Source organism: Orcinus orca, chromosome 6, assembly GCF_937001465.1.
Source record: "Orcinus orca chromosome 6, mOrcOrc1.1, whole genome shotgun sequence".
Classification (NCBI taxonomy): Eukaryota; Metazoa; Chordata; class Mammalia; order Artiodactyla; family Delphinidae; genus Orcinus; species Orcinus orca.
Genome location: NC_064564.1, coordinates 100,257,174 through 100,281,940, shown reverse-complemented (window position 1 = coordinate 100,281,940; position 24,767 = coordinate 100,257,174). Strand labels below are relative to the sequence as shown.

Sequence of the window (24,767 nt, the reverse complement as noted above, 5' to 3'; positions counted from 1 at the left end):
TATGGATTCTTTTCCTTCTTCTAAAGTGACCAATACTTAAAATTTGGAATAAATGTTCATATTAGCAGAAGGGTTCCTATCATTCCTCTTTTGGCCTGCTAATGACCCACAACCCCAAGCCTCCAAAAACAGTTTTGATCAAGGTCATATAGAATCATTAACTCAAGAAGAGGGCTGTTGCTAATAAAATAGCTGCTTTCCTATTTAGCTGATTCAGCTCTCCAGAACTTCCATCTGGATCTGTTCAATATTCTTACCCAACAGTTTTGTGGGTCTCCATAAGGATGGTTCCATTCGGTCCTGGGACAGGCATGGAATTGTACCGAATGCTGACTTGTGACTTGCGCAGGAGGCCCTCTCGGGCTATCTTGAGTCCTTCGTAGAACATGGCTAGTAAAAACACTGCCACAAAAGCTCCAGCCATTTCTAAGTAGGGAGGGAAAAGATGGCGGTAATGTCAAACATGCAAAATCATTAGCTGGTGTGCTCTCCAAGCTAGAAAGACAACACAGAAAAACTGCTACACTTTTTTTTTTGGGGGGGGGGGTTATGCCACATGGCTTGTGGGGTCTTAGTTCCCCAACTAGGGATTGAAACTGGGCCCATGGCAGTGAAAGCACCGAGTCCTAACCACTGGACTGCCAGGTAATTTTGAAAAACTGCTACTCTCTACTCTTAATTTCAGAGTATGTTATATTGTTACCTCTTCAATCATACAGATGGAAGAGAAGAACTAAGATGGTGTCAGTGAGGACTACTGCCTCCACTGCAGATCATACTCATTTTCTGATTAAGATACAAAAAAAATGAACAACAATAACCTTTTGGTCTGGCTGCTTGATGTCATTAAATTAGCTTGTCACACTGAAACACACAATGTAGAATATGCAAAAGAGGAATAAAACAACTTATTTTAAAGTGCTGACAATTTCTTGAATGGGCGTTTCAATCTAAGTCTTTCACGCTGTGAAGCACTGGTACCAATATGAATGTAGTCAAAACTGATTTAACATACTACCTGAATTAAATGCTTCCCTTCTTCCCTAAACAAATTGATTTTGCGGGTCCAAAGATTTATCTTGTACCTAAAGTGGTCCACCTGACTACTGAACTTGTGCAATTTGAATTTAAGGCACACCAACTCAACATTATAGACACACAAAAACTGGGTGATTAGGTACTCCAAAACTAGGACTGCCCCTAAGATGGGCCAAGGAGTCAGGAATGATGTATACCAGTTTGGTAAGCTAGAAAGAGAACTGGATTAGGCAGGAATAGAAGCCCTAGGTCCCTGTCCTAGCTCTGACATACTAACTTTATGGGATTTAGGACTAATCATTTCACTATTTGAAGTTTAGTTTATCTGTAAACTGGAAGGATTGTACTTGATTAATAGTTTTTAAGCTAGGGTTATTTTGTGGTATGTATATATATAATGCTTTTTATATCATTTGAGCTTCGACTATAGTCTTATATCCAAGAGCAATAATTTATCAAACAAGGAAACACTCTGGAAAAAGATGAAAGGAAATGGTCTGCAAAAGACTCCTACCTGGTATCTAAATTATGTTTCAGAAATTCTAAAACATACACATGCTATTTAAGGGAGGTTTACTGTAGGACCAAAATAAGCACCGTGTATCCTTACCTTCCAGGTAGGAAATAGGAAGCAAGATGGTTACGATCATAACCATAATGACTCAGTAATTATGGCAGGAAGAGGTGTTGGGTTTCCAGATTCTCTGTCACTGTCTCTCATGTGAGTGTCACCTTCAAACAAAACCTGATGGCTTACTCACCTCCAGCTGTATTGATCACCAAACCAGAGAACAATAGTTCCACATTTTTAAAGCCAAAGTAGAAGGTCATAGGCTGCCAGGAAACCAAAACGTGTCAATTAGAAACAACTGAAGCTTCTACGTGAGAATTTCAGGTCAAGAAGCTTAGAACATTTAAAAGTAGCAGTTCTGGGTAATAAGAGGCATTCACTGAAGTGGGAGGCTTTCTCCCTCATTATAGTACAGTATTAACCACAGGCACTTCTCCACATGTATTCTCCTTTGTCCCCACCGTCAACTTTTGTCTTTTTCTCTTTTCTACACAAAGTGTAAAAGACCAGAACTTAATCCAGAAAAAGGTCATTTTTGACAGAAAGGAATACTGAAGAAAGAACCATAGAAATCTTGGTTCTGGTGTGGCTCTGAAACTAACCTGCCATATAATCTTGGTCAAATCACTTGACTTCTCTAGGTCGACCTTAGTTTTTTCTCATTGGTAAATTGATCTTTAAAGATAATCATCTTCCAGTCCTAAAGTTCGATTATTTCTATTCCCCATGTGGGTGGGAAAGGGCCTGGGCTGCCTCTCCTGTGGCACTTACCATCATCATCATCATGTGACCGTGGGAGTGGGAGGCTGAAGAGGTCGGGTGATGGTGAGAAGGTGCCATGGTACTGTTGTCGTCCCCACTGCTCATCCCCATGCTCATCCCCACGTGGTGGAAATGGCCCATTTTTCCGGGAAAAGTTGAGTCAGCAGAAGATTCTTTTAAGAAAAAGAATTACATATAATAATTAAAAATACAAAATCTTGATTTGAAAACAAAATCTTCATGATGTTTTATCTTGTCCTTTTTTTTTTTTGGCCAAGCCACACGGCATGCAGGATCTTAGTTGCCCGACCAGGGATCGAACCTGTGCCCCCTGCAGTGCAAGCACGGAGTCCTAACCACTGGACCACCAGGGAAGTCCCCAAATCTTGATTCTTGATAAATTGTCTATGTGGGATTTCAGCCAGTGAATACATACTCTCCTAGCCTCTTTACTCATAATTATTTTTTATAATATACAGATGGAAAGAGAAGTAACTGTACTAATAGGGATCACCTCTGGAGACTGTGGCAAAAGGGATTTGCACGTAGGGTTTCAGAAACCTAACTCTTTTTTTTTAAACTAATTTTTATTGGAGTATAGTTGCTTTACAATGTTGTGTTAGTTTCTGCTGTACAGCAAAGTGAATCAGTTATACATTATCAGAAACCTAACTCATTCTGCAGAATCGCTCCTTTACTAGATATGTTCAATGTATGTTCAAATTTAAACATGAGATAAAGAGAAGAAAAGTAGCTTCTTCGGGTTGCAGGAAACAATTTGTAATAGTGGACAAATTCATGGCATTAATGAAATTTAACTGCTTTTCTAATCATAAATGTCAGTAGATAAAAAGCAAGTATTTCAAGATAATTCACCTAATTGGATGGCCTGTGTTCAATCAGGATATTAAGAATACATTTTCACATATAGGACAACCAGCCTTCAGCTAATTTAAATTAGAAGAAAAGGTCTATTGCTGCCCTAGGCAAGCAGTGTGCCCTGAATTTAGATACAGTATCAATCCCAGCAGGGCATTAGAGCTGAGAACACTGAAAACAAGGTATAAATTGGATATTCGCTATTAAATTAAGTCTAGACAACCTGCACATTCATTCTTGTGTCTTTACTATCACTTCACTATTTTACTGCAAAAGTCCATCTGAGACATAATCCAAGGAGCAAAAACTCCTATAGCTGGGGTGGGGAGTGGGAAGTTGAGGAAGGTGGAGAGGGAGGTGTTGGTGGATTCTCTTAAGTGTCCCTCAACTCCAGTTTGTGGAGGAAAGAGTGCTTTAGAAATTCCAAGTAGATATTCATGTTCATGAGCCTAAGTGTGCCTCTTATTATTAATTATCAAGTTCTTACACGCACCAAACTCTGAGCTAAGTGCTAGTAATTCAACAGTGAATAAGACAAACAAGGTACAGGATGGAGAAACAATAAACAGAACACTTTCATGAAGCGATTAGTGCTGTGATGGAAAGAAACAGGGTAATATGGTAGTATCACTAAGAGGTTGAAAAGAAGCATACTTCAGATAGGAAATTTATACAGATTCAGGGAGTCTTGGATGTCTAATCAAAAGCACAAATATTCAGCCATCTATTTTCCCCTCTTCAACTCCTATCCTATGATACTATGGCAGCAAGCTTAAAAAATAGGTTCTTATTGGGACTTCCCTGGTGGTGCAGTGGTTAAAGAATCTGCCTGCCAATGCAGGGGACATGGGTTCGAGCCCTGGTCCGGGAAGATCCCACATGCTGCAGAGCAACTAAGCCCATGCGCCACAGTTACTGAGCCTGCACTCTAGAGCCCACGAGCCACAACTACTGAGCCCGAGTGCCACAACTACTGAAGTTGTGGCGTGCCTAGTTGTGAAGCCCGCGTGCCTACAGCCGGCGCTTAGCAATGAGAGAAGCCACCGCAATGAGAAGCCCGCACTCCCTGCAACTAAAAAGAAAGCCCGGGTGCAGCAACAAAGACCCAACGCAGCCAACGTATAAATAAATTAATTAATTTAAAAAAATAGGTTCTTATTTCCAGCAAAGGAAAAGGCAAAGCATCAGTTACCGATAATCAAAATTCAACTCTGAATTTAAATAACATTCATGCCAGACACTTTATTACTTCATAATTGGGGAGCTGGACAAGCTGGTATTATTAATACCATTGCCATAAAGGGACTAGATTGGAGGTACAAAGAGAGACACAATAAGATCTTTGTCCACAAAGGTTTTATAGCGAACAGCAAAACACACACACACACACACACACACACACACACAAATAATCAACAAGCGAGAGCACACACAAAATTTCAATGATGGAACAAATGGTAAGAGGACAGCAGTTTTCAGATAAAGAAACATAGTAGGATGGAGAGATCACTGGTATCTGAGTGATCATAAATTATGATGTTGAACCAAGCAAATAAAGTGAAATAAGAATGAAAATACTTTTGCCTGCCAAGAAAATTGATAGCACATCCTCATAAAGAGTAGAAGTCACAAATTTTGTTCTCTTCTAATAAGGGTCTAGAAAATGATTATATCATAAGAAAACCATAAAGGATAATTTCATTTCATGTTATCAACATGAATCCTGACCTTTTATTCAGTGAATATTGGTGGAGTGCCTTTTGGTGTAAGAGACTGAGGGACATACAGAGATGAACCAGACATAGACTCTTTCCTCATGGAGCTTCAAGGCTAAAAGCTAGAAGGGGAAACTGAACAGTCATAATTTTCATTTTGGGGCATAAGATGAAACGCAAAAGGCCAATTAAAAAGGCAAGAACACAGCACCAGAAACTAAAGATTTGTACCCTTGATTTCCCTGATAAACTTTTATAGTCTTCCCATCAACAGGTTTTTTTGAAGACCCAAGGTTCCTAATTGTTCAGGCACCTCATTACCAATCAGAGACACCTGCTCAGTGAAGATCCATAATCAAATCTCTTCAGACATATCAGTGACCCAGTAATTCATATGCCCGAATCTCAAGAATGCCTTTCAAAGTATGCACCTATTTTGAAATGTCATCTTGTAGGATACATTTCACATTGAAATATACTAGGAAATAGAGCAGGAATAGAATCTGTTTCCTTTCATTGCCGATGGACAATGGATTTCTTTCTTCTTTTTTTTTTCTTAAAAAAAAAAACCTTTATCAGGGGACTTCCTTGGCGGTCCACTGGTTAAGATTCCGTGCTTCCACTGCAGGGGGCACTGGTTCGATCCCTGGTCAGGAAACTAAGATCCTGCATGCCCTGCGGCAAAAACAAAACAAAACAAAAAGCCTTTATCTTAATTTTTTTTTTTTTTTGGCCGCGCCATGCGGCTTGCGGGATCTTATTCCTTGACCAGAGATTGAACCTGGGTCCCCTACAGTGGAAGCAAGGAGTCCTAACCAATGGACTGCCAGAGAATTCCCAACAATGGATTTCTTATAACAGAATCCTAGGCAAATGTCAGTTTTCTGTTAGCTTCTCTCCTGCAGAGTATGCCAGCCAAGACCACTTGCAAGCCCCTTTCTGCCTGTCCTGTCTCCTGAGACCACAAAGTGACTATCGACACATGTGGATAGTTCATAATAGCTCCTTCTTCTAGCATAGAAAACTTCTTTGATTTTTAAGGAAACAGAAGAGAAATGGTCTAGGAATTGGCTATAGAAAAAAATCAAGTATGAGTTTCTATGGAAATTTGTTCATACGAAATAGGTGAGAAGTTTTATTTCTCAGGAAGGCTTTACACTATTCAGTTTTTAGGGAACATTTAACTTCAGCTGGGTACTTGAAGTTGGCTATATGCCAACTTGTTTGTATTGCCCTGAATACTATTAGATATGGAAAATGAAATGGCACATTCTACATTGAATGCCATATAGCTTGCACTTCTTTCTGCCTTCCCCTTTCCTCCATTTAGTAAGTATGGTGCAGTATTTATAAAAATAGGTTTCAAAACTTCCTTGTATTCAAGGGTCTAATTCCTTCTCAGTCTACTTCTGAGGATCATGAAAAAGAAGTTTCCTCTGTTCCTGCCAACACTCCCCCCCAACACACGCATTGTAAAGCTTAACTAGAGGGCCAGATTCTTTGCAAAATCTAGCATCTCTAGAAAAATGAATATCAATTTATAGACAGAAGTTAGGGAATTAGCAAGAAGGCTAAATTCTGATACCCATTCTGAGTCTTAGCACTGACCTTACTTCTAACAGGTTTAGTCTAAACTTCAAATTCTCTTTTATTTTCCTGGTATTGCACAATGATGAATAAGAAACAATAATCCATAGGGACTATGGAGATTAGACCCCACAGAAAGACTACACAGAAGTGGTCATACATCTGCCACATGGGCCCTCTCCTCCAGCTCAGACAGATGTAATCTGGAGTCTCAGATAATTCTTTTGGAGAATGCCTCCAGTCTTTCCTGACTTCAATGATATGGAAGAAAGTTTTTATTCTTTTTTTTTTTTTTTTTTTTTTTGTGGTATGCGGGCCTCTCACTGTTGTGGCCTCTCCCGTTGCGGAGCAATAGGCTCAGCGGCCATGGCTCACGGGCCCAGCCGCTCTGCGGCATGTGGGATCCTTCCAGACCGGGGCACAAACCCGTGTCCCCTGCATCAGCAGGCGGACTCCCAACCACTGCGCCACCAGGGAAGCCCAGAAAGTTTTTATTCTTAAAATGATTAGGGTCGGGACTTCCCTGGTGACACAGTGGATAAGACTCTGTGCTCCCGATGCACGGGGCTCGGGTTCGATCCCTGGTCAGGGAACTGGATCCCACATGCATGCCACAACTAAGAGTTCGCATGCCACAGCTAAGGAGCAGGCGAGCCACAACTAAGGAGCCCATGTGCTGCAACTAAGGAGCCTGCCTGACGCAACTAGGACCTGGCCGAACCAAATAAATATTTAAAAAAAATGATTAGGGTCATGTTCCTTTTTTGATTTGTAAAAACATTAAACAAAGGGAAATCTATCTAGTCACTCTTCTGCTTTCTGTAGTCATTATTTATGATTGATGACACAAGCTTTTGGCAAGCACAGATAGGGGAAATTCAAGGTCAAAGATAATATACTACCATAAACAGGGACTCATGCTTATGGGCTATGTTCATGTGATCAAGTTTCACTGGACTAATCCTGCCTTTTTATGACCTGTATGGGGCCAGCAGATATTCTGAGATATGGCTCTGGCTTTGTTTCAAGTGCCTCTATAGGTGAACTTTGAAATTCTCCTATGGCTTTATGAATTCTGCACTTATGTTGTTCTTTGGGGGAGGGAGGTGGTAAAGGAGATGCAGGAATAAAGGGGAGACTTTGATATAATGCAATAACAAATAGGGCTTAGGTGCCTCTCCATAACTTGGCATTCCAGGCCAATACACTGGAGTTGTTTAGAAAAAAATGTAGTAGTTCCCAGGGAAGGGAAATACAATTTGATGAATATATATGGGGAAGACCCTTCCCGTTGATGGCTATGATGTTGTTCCACTCATCCTCTAGGCCCTGGCCTCATATTCTTACTCCAAATTGACTGGCAGAAAAGTGGTCATAATTGTTCGAATATAACCACACCATGCTTTGGATATTTTAGCTGCCTTTCCTTGGCTTGTGTCCCTCTTGAGGTGCAGTAATCATAAGGATACTTACACCAGTTTCATTTCCAAAAAGTATCAGGCTGAGTAAATCATAGGTTTACACAGGTTCTAGCCAGAACTGGCAAAAACTTTTGACTCCCAAAGTTCTGCCGTATCAGTGTACTAAAAACAGTTCAGTAAAATGAGGCAGTAGAGGTAGTGAGAAGATAAGTCAGGCCAATAAGAAAAGAGGAAATGGAAAAGACCTTAAAAATCACACACACAGAGTTCTCCCCAGACTAAATGTGGCAGGTGATAGGAGTTGATAGGGCACTTGCTACAATTGCAGGTTTATAAAGACAGAACTCTGGAGAATAACTGCCAAAACCCCACCACCATCACTACCACTACCATCAAAAAAAGTAAAAAAGAAAGAAAGAAAACTTAGATTTTATCCTTTTAAAACTCCTTCAATAAAACTAAGGCTACCATTTTCTCTTCTAACTTTGTGCCTTTGTTGATAATAAAAATAATTCCAAGGGATCATCTACAACAACAACAAATTCTCACTTGCTTTTCTTTGTGTCAGTGGTTGGGTTGAGATGAGAAAGATGTTGATAGACCTGGCAGAGAATTAATTTAGTGATTACTTGCAGATTTCAATATTATTTTCTCTTTCTTCACCATATACCAAAGTGAGCTCTACTGTAAGCAGATAGTGTAGGGAGTCCCCAGAGAAAAGAGCCAGATATAGCTTTTTGATATAAGAGAAGCCATTTTAGGCCAAAGCCATCTTGTCATCTAAGCCTGGCTACCATGCTTGCCCTTGAAAAGGTCTCAGTAATAATGACCTTAAGGGAACATAAGAACAAATGACTGTTTATCAGGCAAGAGCAGTAACAATAGCAAAGATAATAAACCAGTTGCAGGATTCCTTGAAAGCACTTTTTGTGGAAAGAAACCAACCTATGCACAGTCTACATATTCAAATAATAAGCAGAGTCTATGTGGCTGTATTACTCATACATCAGACTAATGGGATGCATCAAAAGTAACCAACTTCCAGAGACACAAAGGGGAAAACGACTTCAAACACTTACACTTAAAACTTAAAGGGCCTTCATTTATGAATGGCCAATGATCTAGGCAAGTAAGAAATGCTCCATGGACTGACAAGTTTTTAGAAGAATAAAAGAGCAGCTATAAATTAGTGAGAGTAGCTCTTTTACATAGAAGTTCTTGGCTAAGAATACCTATTTTAGTAAAAAAAGACGATAACTCAGGAGCTGCCCTGAGAATCTCTTTCTAACTATCCACAGAAAAGACAGAAAGCAAACCTGTGATTCGATTCTAATCAGAATAAGACGAAGAAAGGCTTTGCTTCCGGATACTGGTTCAAGGTCACCCCCTTCTACCGTAAATTTTATCTTTCCCTATGTCCACTCCACCTTATTAAGCTGCTCAGGCTGAGCAAAGGAGATGAGAAGCCTGTTTGTCTTGGAGGAACTGATTACATGGAGAATTATATGTATAATAATGGAGGGCTATCATTTTTAAGAGAAAGCATGCTAAGGACAAACTCAATTTTTTAAATACCCACTTTCCAATCTCTAAATCATCTATGCCTTCCAGGCAAACATGAATGGACCAAGCTACTACAATATAAGAAACAGGAGGATTGGTTCAAGATGGCGGAGTAGAAAGACGTCACTCCCTCTTGTGAGAGCACTGGAATCACAACTAACTGCTGAACAATCATCGACTGGAAGACACTGGAACTCACCAAAAAAGATACCTCACATCCAAAGACAAAAGAGAAGCCACAATGAGATGGTAGGAGGGGCGCAATCACAATAAAATCAAATCTCATAACTGCTGGGTGGGTGACTCACAAACTGGAGAACACTTATACCACAGAAGTCCACCCACTGGAGTGAAGGTTCTGAGCCCCAGGTTAGGCTTCCCAATCTGGGGGTCCGGCAACGGGAGGAGGAATTCCTAGAGAATCAGACTTTGAAGGCTAGCGGGATTTGACCGCAGGGCTTCGACAGGACTAGGGGAAACAGAGACTCCACTCTTGGAGGGCACACACAAAGTAGTGTGCGCATTGGGACCCAGGGGAAATCAAAAGAAAGCTGGAGCAGCAATACTCATATCAGATAAAATAGACTTTAAAATAAAGAATGTTACAAGAGACAAGGAGGGACACTACATAATGATCAAGGGATCAATCCAAGAAGAAGATATAACAATTATAAATGCACCCAGCATAGGAGCACCTCAATACATAAGGCAACTGTTAACAGCTATAAAAGAGGAAATCAACAATAACACAATAATAGTGGGGGACTTTAACACCTCACTTACACCAATGGACAGATCATCCAAACAGAAAATTAATAAGGAAACACAAGCTTTAAATGACACTATAGACCAGATAGATTTAATTAATATTTATAGGACATTCCATCCAAAAACAGCAGATTACACTTCCTTCTCAAGTGCGCATGGAACATTCTCCAGGATAGATCACATCTTGGGTCACAAATCAAGCCTCAGTAAATTTAAGAAAATTGAAATCATATCAAGCATCTTTTCTGACCACAACGCTATGAGATTAGAAATCAGTTACAGGGAAAAAAACCGTAAAAAACACAAACACATCCCTGGGGATGTTTCCCTTCCAGAAATATAAGGAAACAAACACTCTCTTTCCAGCCAAGCCAAGTACAGGAGATGGTTCATAGGAGCCTGCATTTTGCTATTTTTTGGTGATGGTGTTGATAATAGAACCAGTACTCCCACCTACACTAGTGTCCAGATACCATTTGCATGTATTTCTCAAGCTGTAATTTGCATTTTAGGTTGTACTCCTAGAAACTAATCTCTCTGCAAAGAGGCACATAAGTATCCTCACCTCCAACTTCTCATATTGATACACTTATTTTATGTTCACTGCGTGGCATTTATGTCTCTGTTACAGATTTACTTTCCAGCCTTATCCCAATCTCATCCTCTTCACATTCAAATATTCCACCGAAATTGATTTACTCAATTTTCCTGAATAAATTTAGTACTTTGACACTTGTATGCCTTTTTGGCCGTGTCATTCTCTGTAGTCCCGCCCCCCCCCCGATTTTCTGAATATGAGCAAATCCTATCATTATTTATTCAACATTTACAGTGCACTTAAAATGTGTCAGAAGTAGGATAAAGGTAAAATACAGCCCCTGCTCTTTTGAGTTTACAATCTAGTTCATTCTTTAAGGCTGAGTTAAAATGCCACCTCTCCTATGAGGTTTTCCTTGAATTCTTGACAGAAGAAATCTCTCTCTCTTTTCTGAATTTTTCTAGCAATCTTCTCTTATGGAAAATTTGACTTACAGTTCTTAAAGTACGAGATAAAAAATACCACATATACACAGCAAGTTCTTAGAGGGCAAGTAACTAATTTATACCTCCTTACTGCACCTGGAAGAACACTGGACAAATATTCACTCACTCAAAATGTATTTAATTCTTACAAAACCCATGTAGGTTTCATACCTACTTACAAGGAGCCAGCTGCAAAAGACAAGATTCTTGCCTTTGCGGAACCTACTCTAGAGGAGGAATCCTCATTAAATATGGAAAAAAATAAATATGTATACGTATATATAATTATAAATTTGATAAGTAATATGAAGGAAGTAAACATGGTACTGTGATAGGAGAATAACAGTAAAAGAACTAATTTAGATGGAGGCGGTTAGGTGGAGAGAGAAGAGAGAAGCCCTCTCTAAGGAGGCAACATTTAAACAGACTGATAAATTACTGGAGTTGGGTAGAAGAGCAGAGAATAGCACCCTTGAGGCAAGAAAAGAATCAAAGCCATTCAAGGTCAGTATGAATAGAACACACTGAGTGAGAAGAGAGGCCAATGAAGTTGAAGAAAGAGGCAGAAGGGGTATACTGAAGAAGGCCTTATAGGTCATTTAAAGGAGACTAAATTTTATTCCAAGGGCAAGTGGAAGATATTTAGGCGTAATAAGCAGGGGAGTGATGTGGCCAGATTTATATTTTAACAGAATACTTTGATGTGTAGAATAACTGGCTTTTATTTGTTCTTCCCTAATAATATTTCCTGCTCAAGTTTTCTGTGAGGCATTCACAGATGGAAAAAAAAAAAAATCCCCTACAGAGCCACGGGCCATAATCCTTTAATTTGCCAGAATCCAGAAAGACATCTGTTAAAACTTTAGAAGGATTAGAAGAACCTTCTAATTTCTGGGTTATTTAATGGTTTGAGGGGCAAAACTGAAGGATATTCTACAAGGACTGTCCTGGGTTGTAAAAGCTTCTAAAGTCACACATCACCTTTTGTAGGAGAGAGTTAAGCTTACTGAATATTGTTAAGAGCATGAGTTTGGAGTCAGATAAGATCCAAATCCTGGCTCTGCTAATTTCTCTCTGAGTATCTTGGTGACATTTCCTATAAAAGTCCCATGAGTCTTTAGGTTGGCAGTAGGTACTATGCATAGAGGCTGCTAAAGGGGCCATATCCAGATTTCAATACCATTTGGGTAAATTACTCAAATTTGGTAGTTGCTCAATAAGTTAAAAAATATGACGAAGGTAGACTAAGCTCCCTGTGGGACATGGACAGCAGACTGTAAGATACACAGCAAGTGTTTAGTAGATTTTTATTGGATTATACAATCTGTACTATACATGGAAACCTTTAACAGTGATATATGACAAACCCCACTTTTCACTTACACCTCCACGAAACATTGGCAATAAGTCCAGAATTTATGTGACTGCAGTTTTTAATGCTAAGGGCGGTGGAGAATATACTAGACTGAGTCCAAGATCTGGATTCTGGTTCATCCAACTCTGTCACTTTGTATTCTTTTGGATAAAACACCAATGTCAGTTTCTCAATTTTAGCCTTATTGACATTTGGGGCTGAATAACTCTTTGCTGTATGAGCTGTCCTGTGCACTGTAGGATGTTTAACAGTAAGTATCCCTAGCCTTTACTCACTGAATGACAGTAGCACTGTCCCATGTGTGACAATCCAAAATGTCTCCAGACTTTGCCAAATATCCCCTGGGGGGCAGAATCACCCTACTTCTTTGAGAGCCACTATTGATCTCTGAGTTTTAGCCTCTCATCCGAAACTCAGGGGAATGAGATAACATCTGTCTTGTTCTCCTTTAGGGTTATTGTATGATTCAAATAAGATAATGAATGGCAAGAAATACTGAGAGAGAAAAAAAGACCATATAACATACATAAAAGCATTATTATTACTCTGTGAGTTACTGTTATTATTATGTTCTATGAGTGCTCAAAAACAAGGCTGAAGAAAACTACTCACATCTTGTTTATGGAATGCATTCTAAGGCCTACGTTAGGCTATGTGCAATCTAATACACCTTTTACGTTTGTATTCAATAAATATTTGTTGATTGAATGATTTTAAGTCTGGGCCCAATAGTAACTTCATTTTCTCTTCTGGCATGTTCTCAGGTTTTTCTGCTGAGCTACCACAATGTAGTGTGTTTCTAGACCTAACTCCACATGAAGGACAGGCCTGGATTAAACAAGAATGGCTACTTATTTTACAGCTGGAAAACTGAGGTACATGAGGTTAACTGACTAGCCAAGGTCACGTGTCAGTCAGTCTCGAGGCAGTCTGCAATTAGAATCCAGATTCTGACCTCAAGTCCGGTGACCTATTACTTGTATCATTGTACTTCTACCCAACTACTTGCGTCCCTGTCTCTTAACACAAAGGTAGCTATTTTACTTTATGGGGGCAATTCTGAAAAATTGAGATAAGGAAACAGTTATAGTTTTTAGGGAACTTAGAAAGAAATGTAGACCTATTTCTTTTGGGAGGCACAAGTGAATATTCCCTACATTTGGGGTAAACAAAGATCAAGTTATCCAAGGGCACTGTCAAGTCTATAAACCCCATTAAGTTGTCCAGGAGGAGCTAAATCTAGTTGTTATCTACCTCCAGAGTAGTTGTGTCTTGCAACACTTTACACCATGCTATGGCCTACAATTTGTGTTAAAACTATGACCTGCAGTATTCTTGGCTGCTCTGCCTCTGTAGCTCTAGGTATATATCCAGATATATAGGCAATTCTTATGCGCTCTAAAATTTGAGAACCAAAGTTCTGAATTACAGAGATGTACAACATAGATATAGTATACAGGCTCTAACAACTGTATGTTTAAGAAGAGGGAGATTAAAAAAAAAAAAAAAGAAAAGAAAGAAAGTCAAGATTCAACCAGGAACTAAAATAAGACATTTGTTTATTCTGATATTCCAAAAGGGCACAAAGATTGCCCAGTCTCACTTAGAATTTACACACACCACCACCTACTAATCAAAGAACTTTCTGGGCTAACACTAAATTTAATACCAAATGGCTCATCTTTGGGATTTGAGAGAGGTTTCTTTCACCCACTGTGTGAATAAAATCTGAGTTCCAGATGAAGGGGAAGTTATATATCTTCTACAGTTCTACTTTTCTAGATTAGTTGTGAAATACAGGAATTGAACTATCAGAAAAACAGACTTTATTGCTGACTAATAAGACAACAAAAAACCTTCTGTGTGAAGAAAATGCTGTATATAGTTCCCAACATGATTAATGAAGTTAAGATTTGTTCCCAGCTGAGCACTCCAGGGCCTGTCCCTAACCATCAACTCCTGCATTTCTGAGAATGAGAGTTCAGTTAGAGATCCTGAATAGGTCACTAAAAACAAACAAAAAAAAAAAACATGAGGAGGAAACTGTGGGCAGAAGAGATATTTTCTCTTTCTTTTTTATGGCGGCTTTCCAAGTATGCAAGGAAGTTATTCTCTAACTAGTAAAACTGCACTTTCTGGTTGTGGGCCCTTGGGCAAATTACTTAATATCTCTGGGCCTCAGCTCTAAAATCAGGTAATAAAAGTAGCCTCTCTCGGGCTTCCCTGGTGGCGCTGTGGTTGAGAGTCCGCCTGCCGATGCAGGGGACATGGGTTCGTGCCCCGGTCCGGGACGATCCCACATGCCGCGGAGCGGCTGGGCCCGTGAGCCATGGCTGCTGAACCTGCGCATCCGGAGCCTGTGCTCCGCAACGGGAGAGGGCACAGCAGTGAGAGGCCCGCGTACCGCAAAAAAAAAAAAAAAAAAAAAAGTAGCCTCCCTCACAGGATTGTTACGAATTCACTGAGGCAACAGCATAGTGGTTAAGAGGGTAAGTTAGTTTCCTCTAATATAGGGATGACAGTAGCACCTACCTCGTGACAGTGTGCATTTAAACACCAACTTAGCACAGTGCCTAAACACAGTAAGCCCTCGATACATAGTCATTACCGTTACTTCTTAATCTACTGTTCTTTCTAAACTTGGCATAGGTATAATTCCCCAAATCCTTTGATTTGTCCTTCGCCCATTGCTCCATAGCTAACCTTTCTTTCTAACCTTTGCTGTTCTCATTTTAGGAGTTTTCAGAGTATGCTAGTGAACTCTATCCACTTCACTTCACAGGGAAGGATGTTCTTCACCTATAAAGAATCAGGTGGTCAGTAATTTGTTTCAATTTGATTCCAATCTGCATTTATATTCTTTGAAATGTCTCGAAGTTTCAGGCTTCTTTCTCTCTGTTTTCTAATGATAAAGGATACTTTTTTTTTTTTTTTGCGGTACGCAGGCCTCTCACCATTGTGGCCTCTCCTGTTGCGGAGCACAGGCTCCGGATGTGCAGGCTCAGCGGCCATGGCTCACGGGCCCAGCCGCTCCGCGGCATGTGGGATCCTCCCGGACCGGGGCACAAACCCGCATCCCCTGCATAGGCAGGCGGACTCCCAACCACTGCGCCACCAGGGAAGCCCCAAGGATACTTTTTTTACGGGTGGTTTCCCCACTGCCAAACAATTCTCCAACACCAGCTGGGTGTCCTACAATTCAACTCAATTCTGACACTATCTTCTCAGAGATAGCATCAGATTACACAGATTTAGGACCCAGTCCTACAAGGCTGCTCTTCACTTCAGATGCCAATTGCAAGCCTGTGCTTGTGATCAGCTGGCTATAAATCAGAGGCTCCCACAATCCCCTCTCCTTGAGTTCTACAAATTTGCTAGAGTGGCTCACAGAACTAAGGAAATCCATTTACCCACTAGATTACTGATTTATTACAAAGTATATTAAAGGAGATAAATCAACAGCCAGATGAAGAGATATATATAGTGAAGTCCTGAACAAAGGAGCTTCTGTCCTTGTAGGTTGGGGCCAGCATGGTGGCACTTGGAAGCATTCTCGTTCCCCAAACCCAAAGCTCTAGGAACCCTGTCCTTTTGGGTTTTTATGGAGGCTTCATTACATGGGCATGATTGATTCAATTTGGCCACTGTTGATTAAACTCAATCTTCAGCCCCTCCCTTCTCCCAGGAAGTCAGGGGCTGAAAGTTCCAACCCTCTAGTCACTTTGGTTGGCTTCACAGGCAACTAGCCCCCATCCTCAGAGAAGTTACCTTATCAACGAAAGACATCTTTATAGCTCTAGTCACTTAGGAAATTCCAAGGGTGTTAGCTCTGAGCCAGAAATGGGATGAAGACCAAAAATATATTCATTATAAATCACAATATCATACTTTTTCTTATTTTTATATTTTTAAAGTCATTTCATTAGGATTTTGAGAAGGAAACGAGATATGCTCAAAGCGCCATCTTGCAATGAAAATACATACATTATAAGATGTGCCGTGGACTACTTTGCAGCCATAAACAAGAATGAGGAAGCTCTTTGTATACTGATAATGACCTCCAAGGTACCTTATGAGATGAAAAAAGAAGGGGCACTATATGCTCTCCTTTGTAAAAAGTTTTGAAAGGGAAAAAAGTATATACATATTATTTGTAAACACCTATACTACCTCTGGGCATGGGGGAATAAGAAGGTAGTAACACTGTGATCCCTAGGAAGGCAACTGGTCAGATGTAGGTTGGATTTGACGCAACATTTTTCATTATACATCCTGTGTACCTTTTGAATTGTGAACCATGTGAATATATTTCCTACTAAAAAATTAAATTATCAAGTCCAACTCCTTTATTTTACAGATGGGGAAACTGAGGCCTAGGTCATTGAATAATGATGCTAATATACTCTTTAGTCAACTGAACCTGTAACATCTTCTTCTTGTACGTTGCTTCTGTAACACTAGGCTAGCTACTTCCCCCAACCCTCCCATTTCTCCAGATAGTTTGTTGGGAAGCAGCTAAGTAGGAGGGGTTTCTGAGCTTTATGTATCCTGTTTTAGTGGCAAATAATATAGAAGCTCCTGTTTCTCTTGGCCACTCTCACCTTTCTGTACAAAGAAGATCAAGTGTACAACTACATTCTCCACAAAGGCCTTTGGAAAAGCTTTTATTTGCCTGGTCCGAATAGGACAACTCAAATTTGATATGTCAAACAAACAAACTGAAAAGGTCTTTTAGTTATGCAATGATAGAAGGGCCTAAGTCCAATGGGGAGTGGATCTCCCAGTTACTATACTCTACTTCTCTGATACCTTTCGTTGTTGGCTAAGCCACATCCTGGAATAAAGCAATCCCGAGATGCACCCTTTCATACCCCTCTTACTGGATCCTTTTGTAGTCTTGACACATTTCCACCATGCTAACCATGAATGCTTAAGTATGATTTATGTAAAGATCCGAGTGTTTTATAAAAAGCGTGATAAGAGTAGAGACAGCCCTGGACTAGGCATCAGAGACTCTGAACTATAGACATAAGTTTGCCATACATTAGCTATGTGACATTAAGCAAATCACCTGAACTCAACATGTACTAGTTCATTTATTACAAAATGGATATAAAAATATCCACCCTGCCAATCTCACAGGTTGTGAGGATCAAATAAAATATGTCAAAATACTTCCTAATTCTAAGGTACAGTAAATATGAGATATTATTAATGGTAGCTTGCTTTCTCATTAGAGGACAAAATTAATCTCTGAAATTAGATGTCCAAGTCACACATAGGACTCACTTTCATGTCACTTAAAACACACAGACTCTTATAGCCTGATTTAAAGAACACTAGCTAGTTAGATATGTATAGGTTGGCAAAGCATTGTTTTAAATGCCTCTTTGTTATAATCAAAGGCAGACAAAGGTCCCCCTTGCTAAACCTTCCATTTAGTTATATTATACGGGATTTCAATCGTCTATATCACAGTGTTGTTGGTTTGCCTGTGGAGAATGCTGGGAATTAATTTGGTGTGAGGCAGAAACTAGAAAACATTTTACCTTTTCCTTTTTTACTCCTCCCTCCCTCTGAGAGAAAAGTTGTTCAAAACCTCAGATAGAGGCTGCATGGCATGGTAGAAAAGTACTGGGCTAGGAATCAGGAGACCTGGGTTCTACATCTGGCTCTAGGGGTTTATTATCTGTGTGACCCGAGGAACTAGGTCTCTTCATTCATTCATTTGTTCGTTCATTCATTCAAATTTATTGTGTACCTACTGAGTGAAGGTACTATGATGAAACCCTATCCTCAAGAAGCGCAGTCTGATGGAGAAGGGATACATACAAATAATTAAAATACAGTATGAGATGAACTAAGATATAGGTTATGCACAGGGTTGTGTGGGAACTGATAAAAAGCCATTAGGAAAGGTAGGAGACAGGAATGGGTGCTTGCGGGTACAGTTAGCAGCATTCTTCTTCTTTCATTTCATAAACTGAACGGATACATTCTAGATGCTCTAAATTGCTTCAAAATTATACAAACACTCTGTATAGTTCTATAATAACTCTACTACCTATTTAGGGAAAGACTCAAACTGGCTAAAAAAAGGTCCCGCTAACGTTTTACTGGTTGCTAAAGTTTTGCTCTTTATGTGTTCCCCCCAAATCATTTCTCTTATTTACTTTTGTAATGCAGGTTTCTATGTCATTATGCTGTATTGCACAATGTCCTCAGCCTACAAAAGCAGGTTGTATACAAAAGCCTAAGGCCTTTGTGCAAAGGAAAAGAGGTAGGGTGGACCCTTCTCAACCCTTTCCTTCTCTGCAGGGCTTTGTATTCCTAAGGATGGCCCCCCCCCACTGCTTGGGGATGTTACCTAAATCATGAAATGATATTACTCAAAGCAATGGAACTTCAAAAGCATTTCCTTCCCAGTGCCTACTCTAAGATTTCTTTTGGCATAAACTGCTCACTTTAATGGATTAAGTATCAGACCCTTGCTGACTTCTCATACTTAGTCACAAACTATAGAAAACTTTTGATTTTTTTAATAGCTTTTTTATGCTAAAAGCTGCATGTGGGAGTGCAGGCATCAATCAGCAACATGCCCTCTCTCTTCCCTCCCTTTTCCCCAACCATGCCTGGCTTGCCAACTTTAAATGGCAGAGTTATCTGGGTGCTGCCTGGTTATTGACTTATCTGACATCTTCCACTAGTTGAAGTCATTCTGTCTCTGTAAACACTTACTTTTTTCAGTGATAACTATGTCATCTTTTTTCTCTTTTGCAGCATGTCTGGTGAGGAAGGCAAAAAGAAGAATCAACAGCAGAGGCAAACTGGAACAAGGAGAGGAACGGACTTAAGAATCAGAGACTCTTAAGAGTATGGTATAAATTGTTACCTTTAGAGAAGTCATTTAATTTTATTCACATTCAGTCTAGAACATTTATTTTTCTCAATTCAAAATTGAGATTATAATCAAAAGGAAAACTGGACTGAGGTCACTTAAAATAAAAAATTCTATTTCCTACTGGGCTAAGTACAAACTTGTTAGCTTGGCCTTCAAGGTATTTGACAAATATGGCCCTGGTCTCCTTTTCAACTTTAATCCACTATTTCCCTATGTATACTGTTTAAGATAACAGTAAACTATTAGCAAACTATTGCACAGAACTCTCTTAACCAGTTTAACTGATCACACATTAGCTAGGCTATTCTCCAGTATCATGGGAGCAACACTTCTGCTCTCCCTCTCAGTGAAATTATGTGCTTATTGAGGGTATCAGTTGTGTTTATTCACAAAACAATTTATGCCAATTGTGTTTATTATTCTAAATATATAACTTAATAAAGTATTACATAAAGCAATGAAGTATAAATGAGAAGAGGAAAACAACAGCAGCAGCTAATATTAACTGAGTACTTACTACCTGCCAGGCACTGTTCTAAGTGTTTTATGTGAATTAACTCATATAATCTTCATAAGAACCTTGGGAACTAGATACTATTATTGTCCCTATTTCACAAAGGAGGAGACTGAACAACATGCCCAAGGTCTATACAACTCAAAATTGGCAAAACAATTTGGCTCCAGAGCTTTAACTACAATGCTATACAAGTTGAAAGCTTAGGAAAGACTAGATAAAGATACACATAACTATGCTCCACTCGACCTTGTATGTGAAAGTAGCCACAGATAATACATGAACAAGTGAGCAAGGCTGTGTTCCAATAAAACTTTATTTACAGAAACAGGCAGCAGGCTAGGACAAGATTTAGCCCTCACACTGTAGTTTGGAGATCCCTGAGACCCACACTCCAAGAAAAGGCTTATGTCAAAAGAATGGCAAAAAGATGTTTTAAGTTTTAAGTTAAAATAAAATGTTTAAGATCTACAGGTAACTAATATCTGTATGATTCCCTGCTTTGACTTACTTTTTTTCAGTTAACTTTTCCCTTCAACCTGGAAAGCCTTACTTCCTTACTTCCACTTGGAATCCCACTCACCTTCAAAGCCCATTTTCTAACCCACACCTTCCTCCAAACTATGGAGATTTGATCTCTTCTTCCTTTGCTATCCTACAATCATTCATTTCTACTTATGAGACTTACTTTGCTATATCTTCTATTATGGCTATTTGCATACTTCAATTATCGCCATTATTCAAGTATAAGCACTTTGAGGACAGGAACAATGACTTACTCATTTTCTCATCCCAGGCAACACCCAGCACAGCGTGTATACATAGCAGGTTTCAGGTGATGTTTCTTGAATTGTGTTCTGACATTCTTCTGTTTCAGTGACTGAACAGAAAGAACACTATACCCCCCCAAACCTACATTCAATTCATATCCCTAACACCACACCTAAGATCTAACTTGGTTATAATTTTAAACTATTAATTTTAAAATGCATCCACCAGAACAGATTAATATAGGTGTACCTGTATATAAAAATTGTCATCTAAATTGTAGCAAAATTGCTGATAATTCTAAAGGAACTGTTAAAATTGATGCTTTCTGGTTACTCTTCAGGAGGTCAATACATTTATAAACACATCTAAAAGCTGTTTACTTAAGCAAAACAAAAAAACAAAAATGCTTTATTCAAACTTGAGACAGGGTTCTGCCTATTTACCTCCCAGCAGTACTATTTGATAGATATCTGGGAGTGTCTAGGGAGCCTGGCCCAAGCTCTGAGTGAGTTAGAAGGGCTGGGACAGGCATTCAGATTTCCTGATTCCTAGTCCAATATTCTACTTCAGGAAGACAGTGGCTTTTTAGGTACACTCAATCCTGCAGTTCAAAGCCTGGAAGACGGAGGAAGCCTCACCACTATCTTCCCCTTCCTCATACTGCCAATCAGAACCAGCAGCTGTGTCCCACAGTGGCAATCTGGGCACCCATATTTGTGGTGTTTCCATCACCAAAAAGGCTGATCCAGATTTTAGGATTCCAGCCTATCTAGAAAGGTGACTTAAACACCCTGGATAAAAACACTCCCAACTCAAGAATGCAAAATAAGGGCTCAATGATCCCATGTAGCATTCTTTTCCCCCCTTCAGCATTTTTAAAAAGCACTATTCAGATGTTGTGGTGCTGGAATGACAATGACCAGTACTGGGGAGAGGGGTAAGAAAGAGCTGTTACTTATGCAGCTTATTCTTTTTTTTTTTTTTCCTGAGAGTAGCCAAGCTCACATTTAACAGAGAGCTACCACAAAGGGTTCCAGTTCCAGTGCTTGGATTCCAGTTGCATCATTGCTTTAACATTGTCAGCCTTCACTGCTTTAACCATCTTAATCTGTAAAATAAACACAGGAAGCAGACAACAGCCCTATCCTTCAGTTTAACAGAGGAATACTTTACTAACAAAAATTAGACCTACATATAATATTTTTAGCTATCCTATTTCTCTTTCCCCTCCCCTAGAGCTTTAAACAATAGGAAAATCATCTTCAATTGACACAAGAGACTAAGCAACCCAGACAGTTCACAGCTAGTACAGCATTTTTATCTTTCTGGAAGCTACCTATAAAAGGCAAGAGCCATTGCTGGGCTCTCTGGGTCACACGGAAAAAAATATCCTAAGAGAATAAATTAAGGAATAAGGAAACAAGGATGAATTCCACTACTTGGTCTAACAAAGAATTAATGAGGACCCATTACGGGCAAGAAGGCGTAGTGCTCTGTGACACAGGAGACACCAAGATGAATAAAACTGTTATCATCCTTGAGGAGCTTACAATTTAGTAGAAGCACACAAACTATAATAAGAAGCAGAACAAGGCAAGTGCCAAGAGGTATAAAATCTCTGGGAAGGAGCTACCAACCACTTTGATTTCATGCTAACAGATTAAAACATTCAGGTAAGGGACACCTGTTGTACTAATCTGATTGTGAGGAGAAGCCCAGAGTGAAAGCTCTCCTGAGATCTATGGAAACAGAAGCTACAGTGGGACACGATCTGCTTATCCACACTTCCGCTAAGCCAGGCCTACCCCGAGATTGTTCCAAGAATGACCCTACGTTAACCAAAGAAATTCTTATATAAGATTCAGGAAGGGTGGAAACCAGAGGCAGAGAAGTCGACAGCAACTGATGTTGTCTTAGGTCTGTGGCAAGAAGACTAAGCAAAACCCAGGCCAAGGTTGGTCCTGGGGGTTTTCAGCTTCTGAAGTTTCCTCTTTTCCATCACCCACCCCCAGAACATTCCAGCTCTCCTGCTCATCACCTGCATAGGTGGACTCTAGGGAGGGGACTTCTCTCCAGATGTATGCCACAGTGGAGCAATAACCACTCTGTGAGAGAATACAGTACTTAAGGACTGGTAAGGTTCTTGTTGACCCGGCAGCCCGCTAATTCCCGAATCAAGAGACTAGGGATCCAGCCCCAGTCTGCCCTTTACTCTGTGTGACCTCGGACTAGTCATCCAAGTGCTTAGTTCCTCTCTTTCCCTACCTGTAAAGTCTGGGATTATGAGGAGACTGGGATTGAATTCGATGACCTCTGAGGTCTTAAAGCTTCTTGACCAGTCAGCACACGGAAGCACTGGACAAACAGCCCGTTGAATAAATAGCGAGGGCGGCCACAGGGGACAAGCGGCAGAGGGATCAGGCTGGTTTTACAGACGGGGAAACTGAGGCACGGAATACCTTGCCCCAAGGTTACTCCGGTTATGTCACTACGGGGGCCGGGCCGAAAGCTCGGGTCTCCAGACCTCCAGTTCCGGGCCCTTTTTCCTTTCGCCGAGCTGAGAAGAATGGCGTGGAGGTCCTCGTCTCGGAGGGGAAAGAACTGTGCTCGTGCCAGGGTTGCGAGAGGGGCGGGAGAGGCCTTACCTTCCCAGATCGAGTCCAGCCACCGGCGCCTCCCTCTCAGAACCTTATTCTGTCACACTCCCAGGACTCTTCAGGAGCCCCCTCCACTTGTGACCCTCTCGACGTGTCCAAGACCGCCACCGAAGCGCCGATTCCCGCCCCTACCCCGCCCCCTGCCTCTCTGGCCAATCGCCGCGCAGGGTTTCGGAGCGCCTGTGCGTCTCACCGCCTCTAAGGGCCGGAGAAGCCTTTCGTCACGCGGCGTGCCTCCCCCTCCAGGTCCTCTCATTTGCCTTTGCTCCACCTTCTCCAGAACCTAGACTCCTCCTGGCCGAGTCACAGTGCGAGAGTTCGTCCTGCCGGAAAACAGCACGGCGCGGCGGCGTTTTACGACGTCGGCGGTGAAAGGCTCTGGAAACCCTCCGACTTCTTCCCTGAAGCGGGGCGAAAGGCTGCGCGATGTTCGGTGCGGGCGACGAAGAAGACACCGACTTCCTCTCGCCTAGCGGCGGGTGAGTGACACATGCGTGGAGCAGAGGGCGTGGCTGAGAGAGCCTGGCCATACGGTTGGAGGGACCGCTTTCTTAGACCTCTTCCCAACTTCCGGGTCCAGACCCTTGCCACATTCCGGTGCTCCACAGGTCTCAGAATCCAGGCAGAGCTCGAAGTTGTGCTGCGTCTGTCCACCTGGATTCTGGACCTGGCATCTCCCCTGACGCGCAGTAGGACCCTGGGGTTCGACTTTTGCTTTCTGGGTCACAGTTTCTCCTTCTGTGAAATGGGGGTGATTATTGATGAAAATACCTGTCTCAGAGTTTTTATGAGTCAGCTGGTGCCTATAGGAGACTTTCTCTTTTCCGTGGACAAGGCGGTGACACTTCAGAATTGGCGCTGGTGGGTCAGCTTCAGCATCCTTCAAGGCCTAGCTCGGATGTCACTTTTTGGTGCTTTCTTTTCTCCCACGGCCCCAGGGAGAATAAATTGCTTTCTCTTACTTATTCCCACAACTAGGTGTGCTTACCTTTATCTTTGTACACAGAACCTACTAGATTTTGAGCCCTGACAGGACGAGAACTGTTTACGTTGTTCATACTGTTCTGCGCTCGGCACGGTTCACCGTTCCTGGCACATAGTGGGTGCTCAGGAGGTGCCTACTGAGTGAATAATGACTGTGAAATTGCACTGTAAAGCCTAAAGCCAATGTAAGAAACTGCAGTTGCTGTCCCCTGTCCCCAGTCACTATATAAACTAGCCT

At 40.9% G+C, this 24,767-nt stretch overlaps 2 protein-coding genes and 1 long non-coding RNA gene across 10 annotated transcripts in view; 2 read left to right on the top strand and 1 right to left on the bottom strand.

Annotated features, from left to right (window-relative positions):
• SLC31A1 (solute carrier family 31 member 1) overlaps positions 1 to 23,677 on the bottom strand; it is a 28,236-nt gene extending 4,559 nt beyond the window's left edge. The window contains exons 1-5 of one of the 4 annotated variants that reach the window (XM_033427413.2): positions 23,534 to 23,676; positions 19,441 to 19,529; positions 2,381 to 2,544; positions 1,800 to 1,872; positions 258 to 426 (exon numbers count right to left, since the gene is read on the bottom strand). In XM_033427413.2, coding sequence (XP_033283304.1) covers positions 258 to 426; positions 1,800 to 1,872; positions 2,381 to 2,512 — 374 coding nt within the window. In that variant the 5' untranslated portion in view covers positions 2,513 to 2,544; positions 19,441 to 19,529; positions 23,534 to 23,676. Of the gene's footprint in view, positions 1 to 257; positions 427 to 1,799; positions 1,873 to 2,380; positions 2,545 to 15,405; positions 15,502 to 19,440; positions 19,530 to 23,533 lie in introns of those variants that run through there. The other 3 variants (XM_033427412.2, XM_004269323.4, XM_033427414.2) reach the window with 3 other exon arrangements.
• LOC117201088 (uncharacterized) lies at positions 2,520 to 20,595 on the top strand. The gene is made up of 3 exons (XR_004483041.2): positions 2,520 to 9,785; positions 13,467 to 13,577; positions 19,483 to 20,595. It is a non-coding gene; the product is annotated as an uncharacterized LOC117201088 (long non-coding RNA).
• A 172-nt stretch (positions 23,678 to 23,849) lies between the features above and the next one.
• The window catches only part of FKBP15 (FKBP prolyl isomerase family member 15), a 54,256-nt gene continuing 53,338 nt past the window's right edge, over positions 23,850 to 24,767 (top strand). For 2 of the 5 annotated variants that reach the window (XM_033427408.2, XM_033427406.2), the window contains exon 1: positions 23,852 to 24,024. In XM_033427408.2, the coding sequence (XP_033283299.1) occupies positions 23,972 to 24,024 (53 nt within the window). In that variant the 5' untranslated portion in view covers positions 23,852 to 23,971. Of the gene's footprint in view, positions 24,025 to 24,767 lie in introns of all 5 variants that reach the window. The other 3 variants (XM_049710949.1, XM_033427407.2, XM_004269324.4) reach the window with 3 other exon arrangements.